This window comes from Leopardus geoffroyi, chromosome B3 (genome assembly GCF_018350155.1).
Source record: "Leopardus geoffroyi isolate Oge1 chromosome B3, O.geoffroyi_Oge1_pat1.0, whole genome shotgun sequence".
Taxonomy (NCBI): domain Eukaryota; kingdom Metazoa; phylum Chordata; class Mammalia; order Carnivora; family Felidae; genus Leopardus; species Leopardus geoffroyi.
The window spans coordinates 20,472,959-20,495,006 of NC_059337.1; the positions used below are offsets into that span (position 1 = coordinate 20,472,959).

At 42.6% G+C, this 22,048-nt stretch overlaps 1 protein-coding gene across 4 annotated transcripts in view; it reads left to right on the forward strand.

Annotated features, from left to right (window-relative positions):
* Positions 1 to 5,183: 5,183 nt before the first annotated feature.
* Positions 5,184 to 22,048, forward strand: part of FAM189A1 (family with sequence similarity 189 member A1) — a 466,939-nt gene continuing 450,074 nt past the window's right edge. For all 4 annotated transcript variants that reach the window (XM_045448858.1, XM_045448859.1, XM_045448860.1 and 1 more), the window contains exon 1: positions 5,184 to 5,611. In XM_045448858.1, coding sequence (XP_045304814.1) covers positions 5,393 to 5,611 — 219 coding nt within the window. In that variant the 5' untranslated portion in view covers positions 5,184 to 5,392. The remainder of the gene's footprint in view (positions 5,612 to 22,048) is intronic.

Consider the following 22,048-nt stretch of genomic DNA (forward strand, 5'->3'; position numbering starts at 1 on the left):
ACTGTACCATAATGGCTGCACCATTTTACATTCTCACCAGTAGTGCACAAGAGTTCCAGTCTCTCCATATTCTCTCCAACACTTGGCTATTTTCTGTTTTTTAATTAATTTTTAATTAATTAATTAATTTTTATAATAGGCATCCCAATGGATGTTAAGTAGTATCACATTGTGGTTTTCATTTGCATTTTCCTAATCAGCAATGTTGAGCATCTTTTCATGTGCTTTTAGGCAATTTATAGATCTTCTTTTATATACATATATATCTTCTTTGGAGAAATATCTACTCAAACCATTCACTCATTTTAAGCTGGGTTGTTTGCCTGTTTTTCAGTTGTAGGAGTTCTTTATGTATTCTTGATAGTAAAACTTTATCAGATATATAATTTGCAAATATTTCTTTTCAATTCTATAGCTTGTCTTTTTACTTACATGATAGCATTATTTGATGCACAAAGTTTTTAATTTTGATGAAGTACAAATTGTCTATTCTTTCTTTTGTTGCTCATGGTTTTGGTGTCATATCTAAGACTCCACAGCCAAATCCAAAATCATGAAGATATATACCTATGTTTTTTTTTTCTAAAAGTTTTATGGTTTTTCCCTTATAGTTAGCTCTTTGATCCATTTTGCGTTAATTTTTATATATAGTGTGAGGCTGGGGTCCAAGTTCTTTCTTTTGCATGTGAAAATCCAGTTGTCTCAGCCCTCTCTGTTGAAGAGACTATTCTTTCCCCATTGAACAGACTTGGCAACTTGTGAAAACTCAGTTGGCCTAAGATAGATGTATTTATTTCTGGACCCTCAATACTATTCTAATGGTCTATCTGTATATCTGTACCACACTGGATACTGATTACTATAGCTTTGTAGTAAGTTTTTATATCTGGAAGTATGAATCTTTCCAACTGTTTCCTCTTTTTCAAGACTGTTTGGCTATTTGGGGCCGTTGCAATTCCATATGAATTTGAGGATTGGTTTTCCCATTTCTGCAAAAAAAAAAAAAAAAAGTCTATTGGAGTTTTGATACGGATTTCTTTGAATCTGTAGAACACTTTGGGTATTGACATCTTAATATAAAGTCTTCTTATAGAAGACCATGAACACAGTGTCTTTCCATTTGTTTAAGTCTTTAATTTCTTTCATTAATTTCTTGTGCTTTTCAGCATCCAAGTCTTTCATGTCCTTAAATTTCCCAGGTGTTTTATTCTCTTAGATGCTATTGTAAATGGAATTGCTTTATTCTCTTTTAGACTGTTCATTGCTGGTCCATAGAAACACAACTGATTTTAGTGTGTTGATCTTATACCCTACAACTTTGTTGAATTACTGCTAGTAGCTTTCTTGGGGATTCTTTGGGATTTTCTATAAATATAGGATCATATTATTCTGCAAACAGAGATGGTTTTAATTCTTCCTGTCCAGTTTGGATACCTTTTATTTCTTTTCTTATCTAATTGCTCTGGCTAGAATTTCTAGTATGATGTTAAGTAGCAATGTTGACTGTAGACATCCTTATCTCATTCCTGATCTTGGGGGAAAGCTTTCAGTCTTTCACCATGGAGTATGGTACTATCTGTGGGTTTTTCATAAATTCCCTTTATCATGTTGAGGGAGTTAAAATGAATTTTTAAGATGCTATTTGTAGAAATAATTTGAGGCCTGGGGTGAGATTGTCATTCTCCAGAGGTGATTTGCTATTGCTTTTGCCAGCTCCTCGTGGCCTAGGCAATGAAGGATTACTTTAAGTCAAATTCAGGTTTGGGATTTCTGGGCATCTGCAAATAGAGCAAAGGGTGGCTTATTCCTTTACTCCCTGGGTGCAGCCATCTAGGGTTCTATCACAAAGCAGGGGACTGATGCACTGGGTCCTTATTTTTCAGGGTCCTGGACTCAAAATTCGTCTTTCTAACACTGTTTGTCTGTCTGCCAAAGCCAGAAATATAAGTGTCCAGGGCAGAAGATTCCCCGATGGTGCACACACCTTTCTGGATTCCTTCTCTTTAACCTTTGCCTAGTTTTTCCTCATTGTCTCCATACTTTTTTTTGATACTTTAAAGGAGATATGGTCTCAGTCTGTTAGTCTCATCTGATCTAGTGAGAAAAAAAAGTTGCTATACTTGGTTTCAGGGATCTCCAAGAATCTTCCATAATACTAGGACATGTACTATTGTAGCCTTTTGTAAGAGAAAAACACTGAGGAGCAAAGAAGGCCAGTGAGTTGTTAGGATCAGAGCTAGGGCTAAGCCATCTCCCTCCCTTCCTCCTTCCTTCCATCCATCCTTCCTTTCTGATTCACTTCCATGAAAATGACTCTGTTTATATCTCCAAATTCCAATTGTTTATCAAGAGAACATTGGCTATTGCATTAATTACAACAGAATTTTAAAATTCTCTACAATTCAGAAATCATTTTTAAAATGGTGAAGTTATTTTAATTTCTGGATCAGTCTCTCCCTTTGCCCCCAAATCACATTTCACAGAGAAAGTAGATCCCTCCCCTAACCCACCAACACCAAAATCTTCTGCTGTGCTGCCTGGAGCTCTCTTTCCATGTCATTTATAAATAGAAGGTATTGATTTCCATATATTTTGGAAGCACATCTAATACATAAATGGGAATTCACTGGAGGTTTCTAACATTCGGTACTCTCCCCATGATGTGCCAACTGGCACCACACTATATTTAATTCATCACTGATACCTCCCAAGTATCTCAAATCCATCCAGTTCTGGGTATCTCCACCATCCCTACCTTAATCCAAAATACTGTCATTTCCTGCCTAGATGACAGCAATAACATGTAAACTGTACATTCTCTTGGGCATCCCTCAATCCATTTTCTGTAGAGGTTGCTTTTAGGCAAACAGACTTGAGTAATGGAAAGGTCCCACAGTGACCACCTGGCTGGATACAGACAGGCCCATTAGGCAATTCACCTCAAAATATCCATAGGCCTTAACTGACCAATGGGCTACTTACAACTAGGCACAGTTACCAAGACAGAGAAAATTCCATTTGTAGCCCTACCTCCTTGCCTTCCCTCCTTAAAAGCAGCACCCTCCCACCACCTCTCCTCAGCTGTCCTGTCCACTGCTCCCTTCTAACTCTTTTGTTCTGCCTCAGGTGAGAGGCACCTCCCTTGCCAAGGGCTTCCACCTGACCATCACCCCATATTTGGGGACCCCCAAAGGATAGGACAGATACCCTAGTTAGGCACCACATTTTCTATATTGTGGTCAGAAAGCTCTTTCCAAAGCTCCTTATTATCTGGTTTTTGGCACCATGTAGAATTCTCCGTCACACTGAACCCAGCTGCAGTAGGCCTTGGAACAATGATCTGTGTACTGTCAATCTAACCACTAGACTGAACATTCCTTACCTTGGTGGCTTTTGCTAATCCTTACATCCTCAGGGTCTGGCACATAGTGGGTGCTTAACATAATTTTGGAATATTACATAATTCAATAACTCTGTAATTTACTTATTTATTCTGTTTACTGTCTGTTTCTCTCCTACCCTGAAGACATGGATTTTGTCTGTTTTGTTCACTTATGTATTTTAGGAGCCTAAGAGGGCCTGGTGCTAAGAATCCCTTGTAAACTATTGTGGAGAAATGGATGAAGGAGGGAGGTGACTCCAGTGAGAACCTAACATCCTGGCAGTCCAAGGATCTTGCTTTGGTATTGTGCCAAGACCTTAAAAAGTGCTGCCTGAGAATTTCTAGATAGAGAATGTCTCCAGGAAATTTGAATTTGTACTCCAGTGCTCTAAATGACGCCAGCCTGAGGCTCAGCCATGTTATAGATAAAAACTGGAGGAAAAGGCAGAGTTTGGCCACAGTCCAGCTTTTTGAGGTCAGCCACTTTATCTGTGGAATTCCCCACCCCCAGTTCATCCCTTGGCCATCCCTTTAAATTGGAAAATAAATCCCATTCCTGCTAAAGTGTTGGCTGATAAAGGCTTGAGCTATTGCCCCTTCAAGAGGAATTTGCATTTTAATAGAGCCTCGTCAAGCCCCAAAGGAATCAATATCTCTAACGGTGAAATTTCAAGCACCAGCAACTGAGATGTTCCGGGCGAGACTCTCCAGTGTTTCGGGTCCAGCAGGCGACTCCTTCAGTTCCACAGTACAATTGTGAAAAAATGGCCTGGGGAATGACCTCCCATTGCCCTTTATTACTATGAACTTCGCCTTTTTAGCTTGATTCCTTCAGACTTCCTAACACTCATGGGTCTCTTAATACGTGAACACATCCTTTTCAACACCAGCGGTCTTAAAGTTGTCACATCAACAGGGCCACAAAGTGAATTATGACAATCAGAACTTCCAAGTTTTCTTGGCATCTCAAAGAAGCTGACAATTTAAAACCTTATACTGGCTAAAGGGAGTAGGGACGATTTAATAGGCCCTTACTGACGTTGTTCATTGAAATTCGTTTTGTGCAATTTGTTTTAAGCCCAAACTTTTCATTTGCATCAAGAGCCCTGCAAACTAAAGGTGGGTAAGAGACGTCCGTTTGTGAACTGGGAATGTTTTAAATGCCGAGTCCTCCCGGGCCCAGTTCTCAGACGATGGCTTGGGAAATTGCGGAACTGCAGAAAAGCGGCATCTTGGATCTTGGAATTCCGCATTTGGTAGGCGCTGCTGCGCGCCACACCTGGGGCAGCGCGCTCGGAATTCACCTCCTCTCCTCTCCTCTCCCCGACTGGCCGCGCGGTCTCCCCCTGCACCTTCCGCCCCCGCCGCCGCGGAAAGCCCGGGTCCCGGGCTGGCCCCGGGCTCGGCCCGCGGCTCGGTCCCTGCGGCTCCGGCCGGCCCTCGGGGCCCGGCTCCCGCGGACTCAGGGTTCGGTCGCGGAGGCTGCTGCCCTCGACCTTGAAGCGCCTGCGGTCCCCACTCCCGTCCCGCGCGGGAGGCGAGAGCGCCGAGGCCCGGCCGCGGGGACCGCACCTGCGCCCACCCGCTGCCGGCTCGCGCTCCGGCCCCCAGTCCCGGCCAGGCGCGCGGCGGCGGGGCTCGCGCCCGGGGACGGCGGAGGCTCGCCCCCGGCACGCGGCAGCGGCGGCGGCTCGCGCCCGCGCTCGGGCGAGAGAACGCGCGGGGCGGGCGGGAGAGGGCGCAGCGCGGCGCGGCCGGCGGGCGGGCGGCCCTGCGGAGCGGCGGCGGCGGCATGGGCGCGGGCACGGGCAGGGGCAGCGGGCGCCCGGCTCCCCGCCCGGCCCGGCCCGCTCCCGGAGCGCGGCCGCCGCAGCCCCCGCGGCCCGCGGGAAGGCCGTCCCCTCGCCCGGCGCAACTTGCCTCGGACCCTCTGTGAGGAGAGGCGGCGGCGGCGGCGGCGCGCGCCGAGGCCGGGCGGGAGCGGGGCGAGGCGTGCGGGCGCCCGGCGCGATGCCTCGGGCCGGCGGTCCCCGCGCGCCGCGCCCCGCCGCGCTGCCCCGCAGCCTGTCCCGCCTGCGCGAGTGCCCGGGCCGCTCCCGCATCGTGCTGGCGCTCGGGGCCACGCAGATGGCGCTCGGATGCCTCATCGTGGCGGTGAGCTTCGCCGCACTGGCGCTCACCACCTCGGCCCGCGTCCGCCACTCCTGTCCCTTCTGGGCTGGCTTCTCGGTGAGTGTCTTCGGCCGGGCAGGGGAGGTGTGCTCCGGACCCCGAGGCTGTGGCCCGCCCGGGACGGCACCGAGGGCACGAAGTTCGGGGCGCGAACACCCGGGGCCGAGCTGCTGCAGCGCGGGGTGCAGTTCAGAAAACTCCGGGCTGAATAACTCCGGGGACCTTACCGCTCTCGGAGCATCGCTTTCCCTTTCCTGGAGAGCTGATCCCCGAGTTACTTTTCTTGGAGGGAACCGAAGCCGGGCGCCCGCCCTCCTCCGGGTGAGGGTGGGCAGCGCGCGCGCGACCGGCCGCGGGGTCTCCACTGGGGCCTCGGGGACTCTGCGCTCTGGGGACCCGCGACTCGCGACGCGCCCCGGCCGGACTCGGTGCCGGACCCAGCAGCCAAGAGGCCCTGACAGAAGCGGGGAGGCGGGGTCCGAACCAGGTGCGGGGCTGCGACTCTGCGCGCGTCTCGCCTTCGCGGCGGCCGGAGCTGGGGCCTGGGGCGGGGCGGGGGGGGGGGTGCGGCGTGCTGGGCGCGTCCCGTCCGGGTGCTGGTCAGTCCCGGCGCGGAGAACGGCTGGTCCCCCTGCGGCCATTCAGAGACTTGGCGTTGGGGATTTCGCGTTTCCCGCGTGCGTCTGGAACGCAGTGCTCTGGGGGCGGCGGGACTGTGCAGGCGACCCGAAGCCGGCGTCCGGGGGCGTGTTTTCTGAGCTTCAGACCTCCACGGTGCCCGATTTTCAGGCTGTTGACCCCCAAATTAGAGAAGCCAGTGACTAAGAATCCTCCACAGGAGAAAGCCACCAGGAGAGCTCTATTTTCAGGAAGTGATCATCCGTCCCCAAGAGTTAATTGGGGGGGGGGGCATTTTATAGCCTTTTGATGACAGTTGTGTTTTCCTTACATTAGTAAAGAATGGACTTACGGAAATGGAAGAAATACACGCAGGGCATTTGTGAAGAGAAGCACTTGCTCTGAGAACTCTTGACATCTGTAACTACATTTGGTTTATGGTGCTGGAGTACATTTTATAGGCTTAAGCTGCAAACTCAGTATGTTTTAATTCCATCTCCAGAAATCCAAACTAAGCCTTTGTAATGAACGTTTGCTGTTTGTTCTTGAATGTTGAAATTTAACAATTCTACCCAGCTTTGCTTTTTTCGTGTTGTTGCTCTTTTGTAATGGCCTCTGTTCTCCCAAGTTCACGCATGGTTTTTAAAATGGGATCTGAGTAAAACTGACTGTGAGACACCCTGATCGATACAGGTGTGGTCCTTCATCCTAATGGGGGTATTAATTTTCAAAGCTTATTTCAGACCACGGTTGAGTCTTGGAGAGCTGATTAGGAACAACAGTATGTGTGGCCACAGCTCAGAGTGTTTAAATCAGAGAGAGGAGGTTGGAGGCAGGAACCGGGGAGCCATGATTCAAACGGACCACTATATATAGTTTTCACACATCTGTTGCTCAGTTTTTAGCATTATTTAATATGCATTATTTTCATGTCGTCTGTTTTGTGGGCACTGATGTTTATGTCTGCTGCAACCAGCCTACAGGTGGCAGACTGGTAAATTAGCTTCACTTCCTGGCTCCTCCCTGAGCCTCCCTTTCTCCCACTTAGCCTTAGCTATGATTTTGGTACTCCCAAAGGGCAATGAAAAACAGCTGCCTTTTAAGAATAAAGCCAAAAGGGAAAACATTACCTGGACACGGTGGTAAAACTATTCATGTGAAAAATTCATACTCCAGTTTAGTCTAAAGAGGCAAGTAAGTATGTAAAACAATAATTCACTTTGCATTTCCGGTGTTATTCCTTTCAACGACTACAACCTATTCGTTTTAACTTCCCACAATTCAGAGTGGTTCTGCAATTGTGTCTATGTGCAGGCATTTCTCTGGGTTCTGGGGACAACAATGAACACAAACTCTGCCTACATTTTTGAGGTTTTAAAGTAACTTCCACCCTCCATCTGTCTCCTACCCTACCCCCTCACATCCTCTTTCTCATTGCCTTGTTTTCTTTCTTCAAACTTAATCTGCTGCAAGCACCATTGAAATTCTTTTAATACAGTGTATTCCATTTTTCACGTATTGCTTCTGTCCTTTGTAGAAGTGGTGGTTGATTCTAGTTATGCTGGGACAGGTTTGCATGTTAGCATGGCTGTGAGTGGTTAACATTGGCCCCTTACCTTATGTATGCCTATCCCCTGAGACCTGGAAACTTCCCTGAAAGGGTATTTTTCATTTAAGAACAGTGACTGGGGTATCTGACTTTATACTGAAATCAGATTGTGGGGTTAGGGTCACACTCTGGTTCCTCTGCATCTTCTGTAATGAAATATGAGGGCTCTAGAAATCTCTAGATTTCTAGGCCTTCTCTATGCTTTGCACGTAATGAAGACTCACTGTAAAAATGAGTTGCCTCTATTTAAGAAAAAGTAATGCATCAGAAAAAGAGCTCACATTTTTTGAGCCCGTACTGCATGCCAGACGTTAAAGCTTAGTGTCTTATATGGTGTGATAGCACATTTCGTCTGTGGCCCTCGGTGCTCACGCTCTTGTGCAGTTCCCTCCACTTGAATTTGGACCCGGCTTCTGACTTGCTTAGCCAGTAGAATCCTGATAACAGAGGCAGTCTCAATGCTGGGCCTGAGCCCTAAGAAGTCTTGGCAGCCTCTGCTGAGCACACTGAGATGAAGGGCGATTAAATCACTTGCTGTATTTATTAGTCGAGGTTCTGCAGATAAAGAACCAATAGCTTGCTCCTTCATTCACTTGAACTGGCTGACATGGAAGCATAGAAAGCCCGTGATCTTGCCATCAGGAAAGCCGGTGGTATAATTCACTCTGGGTCCAAAGGGCCAACAACCAGGGGTCAGTGGTTTAATTCCTGGTGCAAGTCTGAACATCTGAGAACCAGGAGTGCTGGTATCTAAGGGCAGGAGAAGACGGATGTCCCAGCTGAGTCAGAGAATGTGAAATCACCCATCCTCTGTCTTTTTTGTTCTCTGCAGGCCCTCAAAGAATAGGATGATGCCTGCCCATCTTGGTGAGGGCCATTAGTCAGTCGACTGATGCAAATGCTAATCTCTCCCACACACTCACAGAAACCTTTTACCAGCTATCTGGGCATCCTCTAGCCCAGTCATGTGGACACATAAAATTAACCATCACACCTGCTTAAGGTTACCCAGCTAAGAAGTGGGCACTGTTGGGTTTGAACTTAGTTGCTTTGAAGTTAGAGGCCATACTTCCAGCCCTTAGACTTAAACTGTGCACCTCACCACCCCCCCCCCCCCCCCCGCCCCAGGCAGAGGCAGAGGGGATGGAATAAAAAAGCACAGTAGTAAAGAGTCAAAGGTAAAGGCCTCAAGGAGGTCACACCTGTTTCTTAGGAAAAACACAAAACATGCATGGAAAGGTGAAGATTCAAGAAAAATTTGGCGAGGCATCACATTCAGGATGGATATGTAAGGTTTAGGGAGTACCTTGGCAAAGGTGGAGAGAGGCAGCGGGGCAGTTGGTATATCAATCACCTGCAGACCACCTTCAAATGGCATTCCTGCCCTGGGTCCTTGCTACCCAGCGGGGAGTTGGGGGGTAGACTGACTCCCTCATAGATGAAGGTCCAGCCCATTTTGAGAGCTGGTGATCTATAAGAAGAGTTTCTAAGACTCACGGAGCTAGGTCTTGAGTAGTTACCCTTTAGCAGGGAAGCTTCATTATGTTTCTTTGAAAATTTCGTAAGGCCCAGGACATCAGAGACAAATTCACAATGTGAATTATCCACATTACCAGTTACATAGTTGATAAAGACATAGTCATTGGGAACCGACTGTGTAACTGTGTATGTATGTGTATGTATATTTTTTTTTCTGTAAAAGCAACCAAGTTGGATTTTTTCATAGCCCAAAGGCAGTATATACTTGTTGCAGTAACTGAAACAAAGAAAAAATGAGAGCAGTGCCTCCTTCTATCCCAATTCTATACCTAGAGGTAACCTGTATTACCAGTGTTGGTAATGTTCCATGCTTTTCTTTACAATCACAAAAGTGTGAAAATTCATGTATATGTGTGGAATATGTTTCTTTTCTTTTAAAAAGATTTACAAAAGGATTGTACCGTACACCTTACTCTGTGACTTTTTAAGTCTAGTATATACTAAATATCCCCAGCCATAACCCATTATTATCATTATCCCCATTATTTGTAATGACTGTATTAGAGTCCATAGTATGAATTATCATAATGTATTCCATTCTCCTCCTGTTGGAGATATTCTGGTTGTAGCAGTTCTCCGTCTCTACAAACATTGCTGCTTATCTAACCTTAGGGGCCAATCCTTGTTTTTGAATGCAAATTCCCCAAAGTGGATTTGCCACAGGGTATTCAAATTTAGAATTTTGTTGGACGTTGCCAGATTAACTTCCACAGAAGATTGTAGTCATTCCTAACCACAGGAGCATTTTATAAGTGTGCCCTTTGCCACCCTCTCCCCAGCACAGGATGTTACAAATACAGGATTTGTATTTACCCTATGGGAGAAAAAAGACATTCCTGTTTTCATTTGATCTGCATTTCCATGGTTCCTTTATTATATGCAAGTATTTTCTTGCAATATCTTCACTTCTCATTTGGCTTAATTTTTGGCATCTTTTGCCCTATAGAAAATTTAAGGACTTTTTATGTAGTCCGTTTCATTTGTTTTCTCTTTTACAGTTTCAGGGTTCTTATCTCTGAGTTAAAGGGGTCGTCATTACAGAGGTCACACAGATACTTCTTTTCAACTTCCTTCTGATGTTTTCAGATTTTAACTCATCCAGAATTGCTTTTGCATATGGTATGAAAAAAAAGGGCATAACTTTATTTGCTTTCAGACAAATATCCTATGTGGTTCTGTTTTGGGGCTCTATTCAGTTTTACTTTTTAAATTGTCTATTACAAAGTCAATGCAGCATCATTATTTTGATTATAGTAACCGCATGTTTCACTCTGGTAAAGCATGAGCCTCCACACTCTTTGCTTTTTCAAAAGTGCCTTAGCTGTTATTCCATATGAACTTTAAAATATCTGTGTCCACTTATTCTTTACTTTAGGATGCCTTTATTTCATCTCTGTTCCTGAAGGGCATTTTCACTAGGTATAGAATTCTGGGTTGGCAATTCTTTCCTTTTAGGGTTTAAAAACATCCTAATTCCAATAATAATAATAATAAAAATATCCTAATCCCTTAAAAAAAATCCCCATTCCTGCTGTCCTCCATGTTTTCTGATAGAAATCCATGGTGATATAAATTGTCATTGCCAAGAAGGTGACAGACATTTTCTCCTGTCATTTCCATTCTGCCATTGAACTCATCCAATGAGTTTTTATTTTACTTATTATCTTTTCACTTAAAAAATTTCCCTTTGGTTCTTCTTCATATCTCCTATTTTTTCCCCCTTACTTTTGTGTAGTTTTCTTTCATTTCCAAAATAGTGACCCTTACTCATTGGAGCATTTTTATTGTTGCTTTAAAGTCTTTTTGTTTGAGAATTCCAAAATCTATCATTGTTTTCCCATGGAAGTTGACATTTTTCCTGAATCTGTGCATGCTGAATAATTTTGGATTGTGTCCTAGACATATTGAATATTATGTTGTGAGTCTCTGGATATTGTTTGAACCCTAAGGAGACTATTGATGGTTTTGTTTTTAGCAGGCTCTCTTTCCTCCTGAGTTTAGACCACAAGTTGTGACCAGCTTACTGTGGGTTGTGGTTCTAACGTCAGTTCATTTTTCAAAATCTCTGCAGTCCTATTCAGATCTGTCCTGCACATGTGCCACTCAGTGGCCAGTCTGGTGATTAGATGGTGATCTGTCCTGTAGATCTGTTCCCAAAGTTTGTGTTTTCTGTTTAAGGTAGTATGTACACATGCATACCTTGCAGATGAGCCCATGAGTTCATAAACAAACTTCAGGGATCTCTTTCTCTGGCTCCTTCCTCTCTGTGATATGGGTGTCTTCTATGTTCCTGGGGCTTTCCTTATCCAGTCCTCCAAGGAAGCTAGGGCTTTACCTCACTTTGCTGCATAATTCCTGTGCCTGCATTTGGCTAGGGGACATACAGTAGGAGGACAGAGAATCAGCAACAAGGCTTTTCCCTGTCTTCTTGGGACCAAGCTCCCACACTCAGAGAGGAAGATTCTTCCGTGCCTTGCCTGTTCTTGCTGCTGCTATGGTATTGTGTGGGGGCGGGGGTGTGAGAGTAAGAAGAAAGAGAAATCCAAAAGAGAAGACAATGGCTATTGCCTTACTCTTTTATGGCATTGGGAGGCATATTTCCAAATCCTTGAGCCAGAACTAGAGGGCTTCCAGGCTCTCTGGTTGCATGAGTGTTCAATTTTGGGTTTCAGGCTGTGCTGAGCTTTGGCTAGGGGGTACTGAAGAGGGAAAAATGATAAAGTACTGCCAATTTGGTGGTACTTTGAATTGTATTGTTCTTCCCTAGTCCACCTGGTACCTTATTTTTCAGAGTTTTCAAGCTGTTTATTCTATGCATTCTGTTAGGTCTTACAGGTGTAATCAGTGGGAGACACAGGGTAATGTGTGCTTGCTGACTCACCTGGAATGAGAATCTCAGTGTTTTTAATATACTTACTACTTGAACCAAACATCCTATATTCAGATAAGTGTCCTTTTTAAAAGTCCACAGACACAGAGTTTTCCATTTGCAATAACTGGTAATATTGAACCCAGGAGGAGTTTACTAAATAATGAGCTTCAGAAAACGGTATGATGACTGTCAAAGATTTTCATAAATCATAGGGATGAACGTTGACTATATTTAACTGGAGAACTAAAACATGACAGGGCACCTGGGTGGCTTAGTCGGTTAAGTGTCTGACTCTCGGTTTCTGCTCAGGCCACGATCTCACAGTTTTATGAGTTCTAGCCCTGCTTCTGGCTCTGCGCTGACAGTGCAGAGCCTGCTTGGGATTCTCTCTCTCTCCCTCTCTCTCTGCCCCTCCCCTGCTCACACTGTCTTTGTCTCTCTCAAAAATTAATAAATAAATTTAAATTAAAAAAAACCCCTAAAACATGACAATAGGGGAGCAAATCAATGCATAAGTGTTACGTGCTTTGATTATATAGAATTGTGCAGTTAAAAAAATAAATGGTAGGAGATGAGGGGAAAGTAAAGAGAAAGTAGCATACACTCCTTGTCACATTAGCTAAATTAACTAGGAGTAGAAAATGTCTCTTGAGGCCAACGAAGCAAGTAGGAGAAAGTTAAATTTATTTAAGACTATAAAGACTAGCACCAAATTAATACTAGAGACTCAAGCTGATGTTTTGAGAAGAGTGAGGGAGGAAGAAGCATCTCCTGGCTACTTGCATTATTGCTTGTAGCAGTGAGGTCATAATATCTAAAAGAAGAGGTTACTGAGGGGGTTATACAAGGTACTAATATAAAAGTAGTAACTAGAACCCACATCCTTCTTGCATACCTAAAGAAATGCAGAGAGAGATAGAGAAAGCAAGCAGAAACTGCAAGCCCACATGCCTAAAGACTTTGTGTATGCGTGTAGGTGTTTTAAATGTACGGTTAAAAAAAATCTGCCAAAGCTGATGCCAAATATATAGACTGTATTAATATATGTAAATGGGCTTAATTAACCTAGTTAAAAAACCTTTTCAGGTGACTAACAAAGCAAGATCCAGAGATATACCTAAAAAAAAAGCTGGAAAGGCTGAAAATAAAACAAAAAACTGGAAAAGATACACCAGGCAATTTCAAATAAAGAGAGGGCAAGTGGACAGACAAGGTGCAGTTCACCTATTCTTGCTTACTCATGATACAAGATAATGCCGTCTTCATATTTTTATTCTCCTGATGAGCATTTGACAGTTACTGCTCCTTTAGAGAGAAATGGTTTGTTTCTTTTATTTAAGAAATTTTCTTATTCTGTTTATTTTATTTACTTATTTTCTTAAACTCATTGTTTTTAAGTTTATTTATTTGGAGAGAGAGTGTGCACATACGTGTGCATGAGCACAAGTAGGGGAGGGGCAGAGAGAGAGAGGCAGAGAGAGAATCCCAAGCAGGGGTGTGAACCCGTGAACCGTGAGATCATGACTTGAGCTGAAATCAAGAGCTGGATGCTTAACCAACTGAACCCCCCAGATGCCCTTTTTTTTTTAAAGAGACAGAGCATGAGCAAGGAGAGGGGCAGAGGGAGAGGGAGAGAGAGAATCCCAAACAGGCTCCGTGCTCACTCAGCAAGGAGCCCAATGTGGGGCTTGATCCCACAACCGTAGAGTAGGACCTGAGCTGAAATTAAGAGTTGGATGCTCAACCAGCTGAGGTAGCCAGGCACCCTTTATCTATTCTATTAAAAAAAATTTTTTTTAATGTTTATTTTTGAGAGAGACAGAGTGTGAGCAGGAATGGGCAGAGACAGAGGGAGACACAGAATCCCAGCAGGCTCCAGGCTCTTAGCTGTCAACACAGAACCCGACGCAGGGCTCAAACTCATGAACTGTGAGATCATGACCTGAGCTGAAGTCAGACTCTTAACCAACTGAGCCACCCAGGTGTCCCATTACTTATTCTATTTTTAAGTAACTTTGGTCTTTCGATACCTACATTCATGTCACCTATAAATAATTTTATGTTTTCGTGTCCAGTATTTCTCATATTTCAATATTTGTTTTCTACTGCTTATTTCTTTTAGTCATTGCATTGATTGAAACCTCAATAATTTCAAAGGATAGTTTGAAAGGAAACACCGACGTCTTGTTTTTCATTTTAGCAGGAATGGCTTTCATTTCATTGCTTTAAGCCGATGTTTGATTTTATTTCTTAGTAACTAGGTAAGTTTGAATACTTAAATTTTGCTACAATTTCAAACTTGTGGAGAAGTTCTAAGAAAAGCCCTAAGACTCCTTAATCTAGGTTATGTTAATAATTCACCAATTATTAACATTTTTTTTTTTTTTTTTGCCTCATTAGCTTTATCATTTGCAGATGCCCAAACGTCTGATTGACCAACGGATCCATCAGTAATGCATCTATCTACATATTTTTTCTAAACCACTTGCAGGTACATTGCAGACCTCATGCTTCCTTTCCCCTAAATACTTCAGTCTTTCCTTGTAAGGGCATAATGTACACATGGGGCACTAATAAAAGTCAGGAAACGAACAGTGACACAACAGTCCATATTCAAGTTTTGCCAATGTCCCCAAAGTGTTCCTTATAAATATTTCTCCTGCCTGCTCTCTAGTCTAGCATTCACACTAGGAGTTTAAAATTCATACGTAGGTAGTTAATTTTTCAGGTATTTTCAGTTGTGTATTTATATAATCCCTTGGTTTTTCTCCTTCAGTAATCGATAAACTGAAGTACGTTGATAGATTTCCTAACATTGAATTATCCTTGGATTTCTGAAATAATCCTTATCACTTATTCTCTTAACATAGTATTGGAATTCATGTGCTAATGTATTAAGATGTTTGCTTCTATGATTACATACAAAGGTGGGCTGTAGTTTGTGTGTCCATGCATGTTCACTGGCACACGCTATCTTTATTAAGTTTTGTTAAGTTGTGCTGGCTTTGTAAAATAAATTGTTGAGTTTTCCATATTTGTCTGTGGATTAGCATGGGAAAGAGCTGTTCTTTGTAAAGTTAGCTCATCTGTAAAACCTATTGCCTATTTTAAGTGCTAGATTAATAACCATTAATTGTCTTACATATTGGTCTGTTCAAGTTGTCATCTCAGCAAATTTTGGCTTTTGGTTTTATTTATTTTTTTCTACTTGAAAATTGTCACTTGCTGTCTATTATAATCATTTCTAGTTCATTAAGTTCTACTTTTTATCCTTATTACATTCCTCCTCTGTTTTGTTTTATTTTCTTAGTTTTGTATATTTTTAGGTTGCATATTTGACATATTCATTCTTGTTTAAATAATAAAAACAATTATTTACCATTTTATTCTGTGTATAGGTATATTTGTAGCACACAGATTTTTTTCATTTTTTTAATGTTTATTTATTTATTTTGAGAGAGACAGCACAAGTTGGGGAGGGGCAGAGAGAGAGACAGAGAGAGAGAGTGTGTGTGTGAGAATCCCAAGCAGGCTCTCCACTGTCAGTGCAGAACCCCGCATGGGGTTTGATCTCATGAACTGTGAGATCATGACCTGAGCCAAAATCAAGAGTCGGATGCTTAACTGACTGAGCCCCTGAGGTGGCTCACAGATTTCAGTAAAGTGTTCTTCCACTTATATTCATTTTTAGAAGTTTATAATTTTAGTCTTGATTTTTATTTTGATTCTGGGGTTCTGTAAAAGAACTTTTCTTAATTAGCAGATAGTCTTTTTTGAGAGGTGGAGGTTGGGTGTCATTGTTGTGTTACTGATTTCTTGTTTTACTTAATGATAGTCAATGCAGCTTGCCAAGTTTCTTTTTGTTATTTAGTAGTTTTTAAAATCATTAGTACATTGTTACTTTTTCAAAGTTAAATATTTTACTTTTTTTTGGTCTGTGTGATTTGTCACATTGTTTGACAGGTGTATCAAAGTCATCCCCTGTTTTATGTTTTGAATTCTTGTATTTCTATGACTTTGCTTTATGTTATTTATTTATTTATTTATTTATTTATTTATTTATTTAAAATGTTTATTTATTTTTGAGAGAGAGCATGTGTGCATGCCCACATGCACATGAGTGGGGGAGTGGAGGGGGGGGTGGGGAGAGAAAGAGGATCTTCACTGGATCTTCACCCAGTGTGGGGCTTGAACTCACAAACCACAAGATCATGACCTGAGCTGAAGTCAGATGCTCAACTGACTGAGCCACCCAGATGCCCGCATTGCTTTATTTATTTATTTTTACCTTGATGTTGTTTTGTGTGTATGTGTTTATGACTATGCCTTATTTATTTATTTATTTAATATTAAATTATTCTCAAATTGGTTTCCATACAACACCCAGTGCTCATCCCAAAAGGTGCCCTCCTCAATACCCATCACCCACCCTCCCCGCCCTCCCACCCCCCATCAACCCTCAGTTTGTTCTCGGTTTTTAAGAGTCTCTTATGCTGTGGCTCTCTCCCTCTCTAACCTCTTTTTTTTTTTTTTTCTTCCCCTCCCCCATGGACTTCTGTTAAGTTTCTCAGGATTATGCCTTATTTATTGATGATACCTTCTGTCATAACATAGTATACATCTTTGTTGTGAGCTTTTGGTATTGGGTTCCACTTTATCTGATATTAATATCACCACTCCTGCCTTAAAAAAATTACTACAACATTAGAGACTTTTATTGTCCCTGTAATTTTTGTAGTCAACACCTTTTGGTAGTCAACACATATTTATCAGTTTCTTTGGCTTACCATTGCTTCTTATATTCTGTTACTTTCTTGGGGCTTTAATTTATTCTTTAGTCAAAGTCATCTTTAGCAATTCTTTCAGTGAAAGTTTGTGAGTGTTAATTTGTCTGAAAAAATTCTCTATTTCACTCTATCTTTTGAAAGATTGTTTATCTGGCTGTAAAATTCTAGGTTGACAGTTGTTTTTCCTCAGTATTTTGAGGATGTCTTCTAGCCTCTGGTTTTGTAGAAATTCTGTTCTTATAGTCAGCTTGTAAGAAATGTTCCTTTTCTTGGGTTGCTTTTTAAGTTATCTTCTTGACTGGATGGTCTGCACTTTCAGTGAATGTGGATTTACAGCATGAATCCTGTTCTCAAGTTCAGCCTTTTGAGGATTGATCATGTCTTTCCATATGTATCCTGGACTTCCTTCTACCTTGCCAGTCTGTTTTCCTCTTGTTCAGATTGTCTGACTCTGTCTTTCTGTGCTGCATTCTGAATACCTTCCTCATGTTTCTTCCATTTCATGAGCTCCTTTTAGCTGTTTATTATCAGCTTTTGAACCTGTCCTTTGAGTTTCTGAACTCAATGACTATGTTTTTTATTTCCAAACCTTCTATTTTTATCTTTTCTAAGTCTGCCTTTTCTTCTGTCTTAGTACTTTGTTCTTAAGGTCTTGATCCTCTCTTTTATGTCTTTAATAAATTTAAGCAAAAATGGTTTTATATGCCTTGTCCTTTGGTATTTCCCTTACCAGAAGTCCTGTGGACTACTCCTGTGTGTTATCTGCTCATGGGCAGGGGATGTGGTTTCTTGTATATTTTGTAATAGTGTTTTGTAGGGGGCAGAGGGGTTGAGCACATCTTCAGTGGCCTTTTGCTGTGGAAACCTCACGTGATCTAAAATGAGCATTCATTCCTTCAGAGAGGCTTTACAGAACTTCTGTTAGGCTCCAGATATCACCGTCCTGGGACCAATTTCTGTTAATTTATTTGCTTGAGAGTTCCTTCCTCATGTGGTTGCCAGAAATGTATTGAGTGTTTATTCTTTGAGCTTTATGCTTTGGTTTTAGTTCTGGTTTTCCCTACCTCTTGTGGACCAGAGGTCCTGACTTTCCTTCCAGCTCAGGCATTAGCTAAGCCCCTGGCCATCGCATCTGTGACTCCCCACCCAGTTGCACTCAACATGAAATGTTTTGTTGCTGCCTGTTCGGTCCTTCTAGCTCTCAGAGGTGGGAAGGTCTCTGTCTCAATAGAGGCTGCCATCTTGCCTGGATTGGAAGCTGATCTCTTTTTAAAACTTGTTTTCTGTGTGCCTCTTGTGAATAGAACATAGCTGGACTTTGATTTTGAATCTAACCTGTAAATCCTTATGATCTGATAGAGGGAATTCAAGGCATTCCCATTTATTAAGATAAGTGGATTTAGTTTTACTCTTTTTGACTTAATTTATTATTACACATTGTCATTTTCTGTTTTTTTTTTTTTTTTTTTTTTTTTTTTTTTCTCTTCCTTTGGCTTGCCTGGGCAAGTTGGTTTTTTTAAAAACATATTTATTTTTTAAAATTGTAAAATGTACATAACAAAATTTAACATCTTAGGCATTTTAAAGTGTATTTTTCTGTGGCGTTAAGAACATTCCCATTGTCTACAGTTGTCACCATTCATGTCCAGAGCTTCTGCCCAGCTGAAGCTCTACATTCATGAAACACTAACTCCTCATTCTCTTCTCCCCCAGCCTCTGGCAACCACCATTCTGCTTTCTGTCTCTATGAATTTGGCTATTCCATGTGCCTCATGTAAGTGGAATAATATGATATTTGTCTTTTTCCTGTTGGCTTATTCTACTCACCATCCACAAGGTTTATCCATGGGGTAGCATGTATCAGAATTTCCTTTCTTTTTAAGGCTGAACAATATTCTCTTGTGTGTACGTACCACATTCTACTTATCCATTCACCCTTCAGTGGACACTTGGGTTGTTTCCGTGTTTTGGCCACTGTGAATAATGCTGTGTGTGGCTGTGTAAATATCTGTTCTCAAGTTGATTTTTATTCCATTTTCCAACACTCCTCACCTCTGCCTCTCCATTCTTTGGGTGGTTCTTATTTTCATCTTGGACAATCTATTTCATTTCCTTTCTTTAAAGTTAAGTTTATTGATTTATTTTGAGAGAGAGAGCATGCAATTGGGGAAGGGGCAGAGAGAGAGAGAGGGAGAGAGCAGTGCACAGTGCAGAGCCTGATGCGGGGCTCAAACTCGGGAACCATGAGATCATGACTTGAGCCAAAGTCACATGCTTAACCGACTGAGCCACCCAGGCGCCCCCTGGACAATCTATTTCAACCTGAATTTTCTTTTTTCTTGTTAAAAAAATTTTTTTTAACGTTTATTTATTTTTGAGATGAGAGAGACAGAGCATGAACAGGGGAGGGTCAGAGAGAGAGGGAGACACAGAATCTGAAACAGGCTCCAGGCTCTGAGCTGTCAGTACAGAGCCCGACGCAGGGCTCGAACTCATGGACCGCGAGATTGACCTGAGCCGAAGTCGGACGCCCAACCCACTGAGCCACCCAGGCGCCCCTCAATCTGAGTTTTCTAATAGCACACCAAATTAAGTGAGTGATATTATCACTATCCTTTTCATTCAAGCCAAACCGTTTCTTCACCCTTTCCCACCTCCCAGTTCCACCAACTCCTACCCCCTGACCGGCAGCCCCTCAAGAATAAGCCTCTGGAACCTTTCTCTGTCCCTGATTCAGTTTTAAAGGCTAGTTCAAAAGGAAATGGATTTTGAACATTATACAGTATACATACTTTGAACATGTGAGGGAGAATATTTTTTGCTTCGTATGTCAGGCTTTTACTGGGGAATTTGGAATTTGAATCTTGAAAAGGTCAAAAAGTACCATATCCTATGGTTTTATTGAAGAGTAAAGAAAATGTAATAAAGCCCTTGATGGTTTCCTAGACTACTTGATATTGTTGCCATATTTGCTGATGAATTCAAACCATGTCTGAGGCACTTTGCCCTTCCAGAGCTGGTGTCAGGGTGACAGCAACAGGAGAGATGTTGATAGACACAGCAAAAGCTAGGATAGGGCTTCTTCTCAGCCCCCAGCACCCTACCCTTCTTTGTTCTCCACAGGCACCTGCTGCTGAGAACACTACCCGTTGAAGGGAAGACCTTCACAGTCCTTGGAGAAACCTGATGTGTCTTTCTCACTGGGGTAGTCTGTGTAATGGCTCCTGTTAGCTTTTCTGGAGGCTCTATAGGGGTTCCTACCCATGTGCCCACCTGGGGTAGCCCTGGGGCCTTTCTTTGAGAGACCAGGTGTGATTTCTTTCTTTTTTTTTTTTTTGAATGTTTATTTATCTTTGAGAGAGAGACACACACACACACAGTGTGGGTGGGGAAGGGGCAGAGACAGAGGGAGACAGAATCTGAAACAGGCTCCAGGCTCTGAGCTGTCAGCATGGAGTGGGATGCGGGGCTCAAACTCACGAACCATGAGATCACCACTTGAGCCGAAGTAGGACACTTAACCGATTGAGCCACCCAGGCGCCCCAGCCAGGAGTGATTTCTAGTAAAGGTCTGATTTTTAGGTCCACCATCCCTGCCATGCCTAGGTTCAGGGTACCTGAATTCTGTTTCTACATTTAGGCACTTAAACTTACCTGACCTAACGTGAATAACATGTTTTGGAATTGTAGTTTCAATTTATTATCATGACCTGCTTTTATCTCCTCTACTGTTGACGAAAACATCATATTTTACTTAGTGGGTATAGCATAGTGAAGTGGACAGTGATTTAAGGAGCCTACAGGATTTGGGGATACTGGCATTTTGGGGAGAGAGGGAGGTGTCAAGTCAAGTATTCAGGGCCTGGCAAATGTAAAAAAACGACTTCTTTTGTATCAGCAGCTAACAGAACCTATTATGTACTTATCTACCACATAGGCATGAGGTTGAATTGTTGTGAAATAAGTTCTTAAGATTCAAGCACATTCTTTTATGGAGAAAATGTAGAAAATTTGAAATTGATGAGAAAGTAAATTTTTAGTTGAAAAATGCTAAGGTTATCTAATTATAAGTGAAGTGTTGGCTTGTCATCCATGATGAGAAATTATAGATAATGGCTTTGATAGTGAACATGGATGGTGATTTTGAAATAGATATTTGGAACACTCAGCAAAATTTGAAAGGACTATGATAATGACACCTACTTAACATGTTAATAAGCAACTTAGCCACAATGAGCATATACTAATCAGAATCATCTGATTAAAAAAAAAAAACACAGAAAGTTCTTTTCAGCTATTCACAAAGGGACACTACCTTTTTAGAAACTAATTTTTGACTCAGTCTCTGAAAAAGGCAGGGGCTCCTGGGTGGCTCAGTCGGTTAAGTGTCAGACTTTGGCTCAGGTCATGATCTCGAGGTTAGTGAGTTCTAGCCCTGCCTCGGGCTCTGTGCTGACAGCTCAGAGCCTGGAGCCTGCCTCAGACTCTGTGTCTCCCTCTCTTTCTGCCCCTACCCTGCTCACACTCTGTCTGTCTGTCTCTCAAGAATAAAATAAAATAAACATTCACAATTTTTTTTAATTAAAAAAAGAAAAAGGCAAAGAAAACATGGCATCTTCTTTTCATCTGCCAGTTTATTGATTGAGCATTGGTGTTCTCCATATCCACTCTCCATGTCCTTGGTTGCCTTTTGGTGTCGCTAAAAGGGGGTGAGGCTCAGTACCCACTCTTTTCTCTTAAAAGGAAATAACACCTAAGAAGTGCTAGTGGATTAATAGAGCCTTAAAGGGCACCTGGGTGGCTTAGTTGCTGGGGTGTCTAACTCTTGGTTTCAGCTCGGGTCATGATCTTGGTGGTTTTGTGAGTTCAAGCCCTGCATTGAGCTCTGTGCTGCCAGCACAGAGCCTGCTTGGGATTCTGTCTCTTTTTCCTCTCTCTCTCTGCCCCTCCCCCATTCGCACTGTCTCTGTCTCTCTCAAAATAAATAAATAAACTTAAGAAAAAATCGAGCCTTAAGTCTCTTGTAACTGGTGGTAAATAACTTCTCCCAAGATTGACTTTCTTTTTAA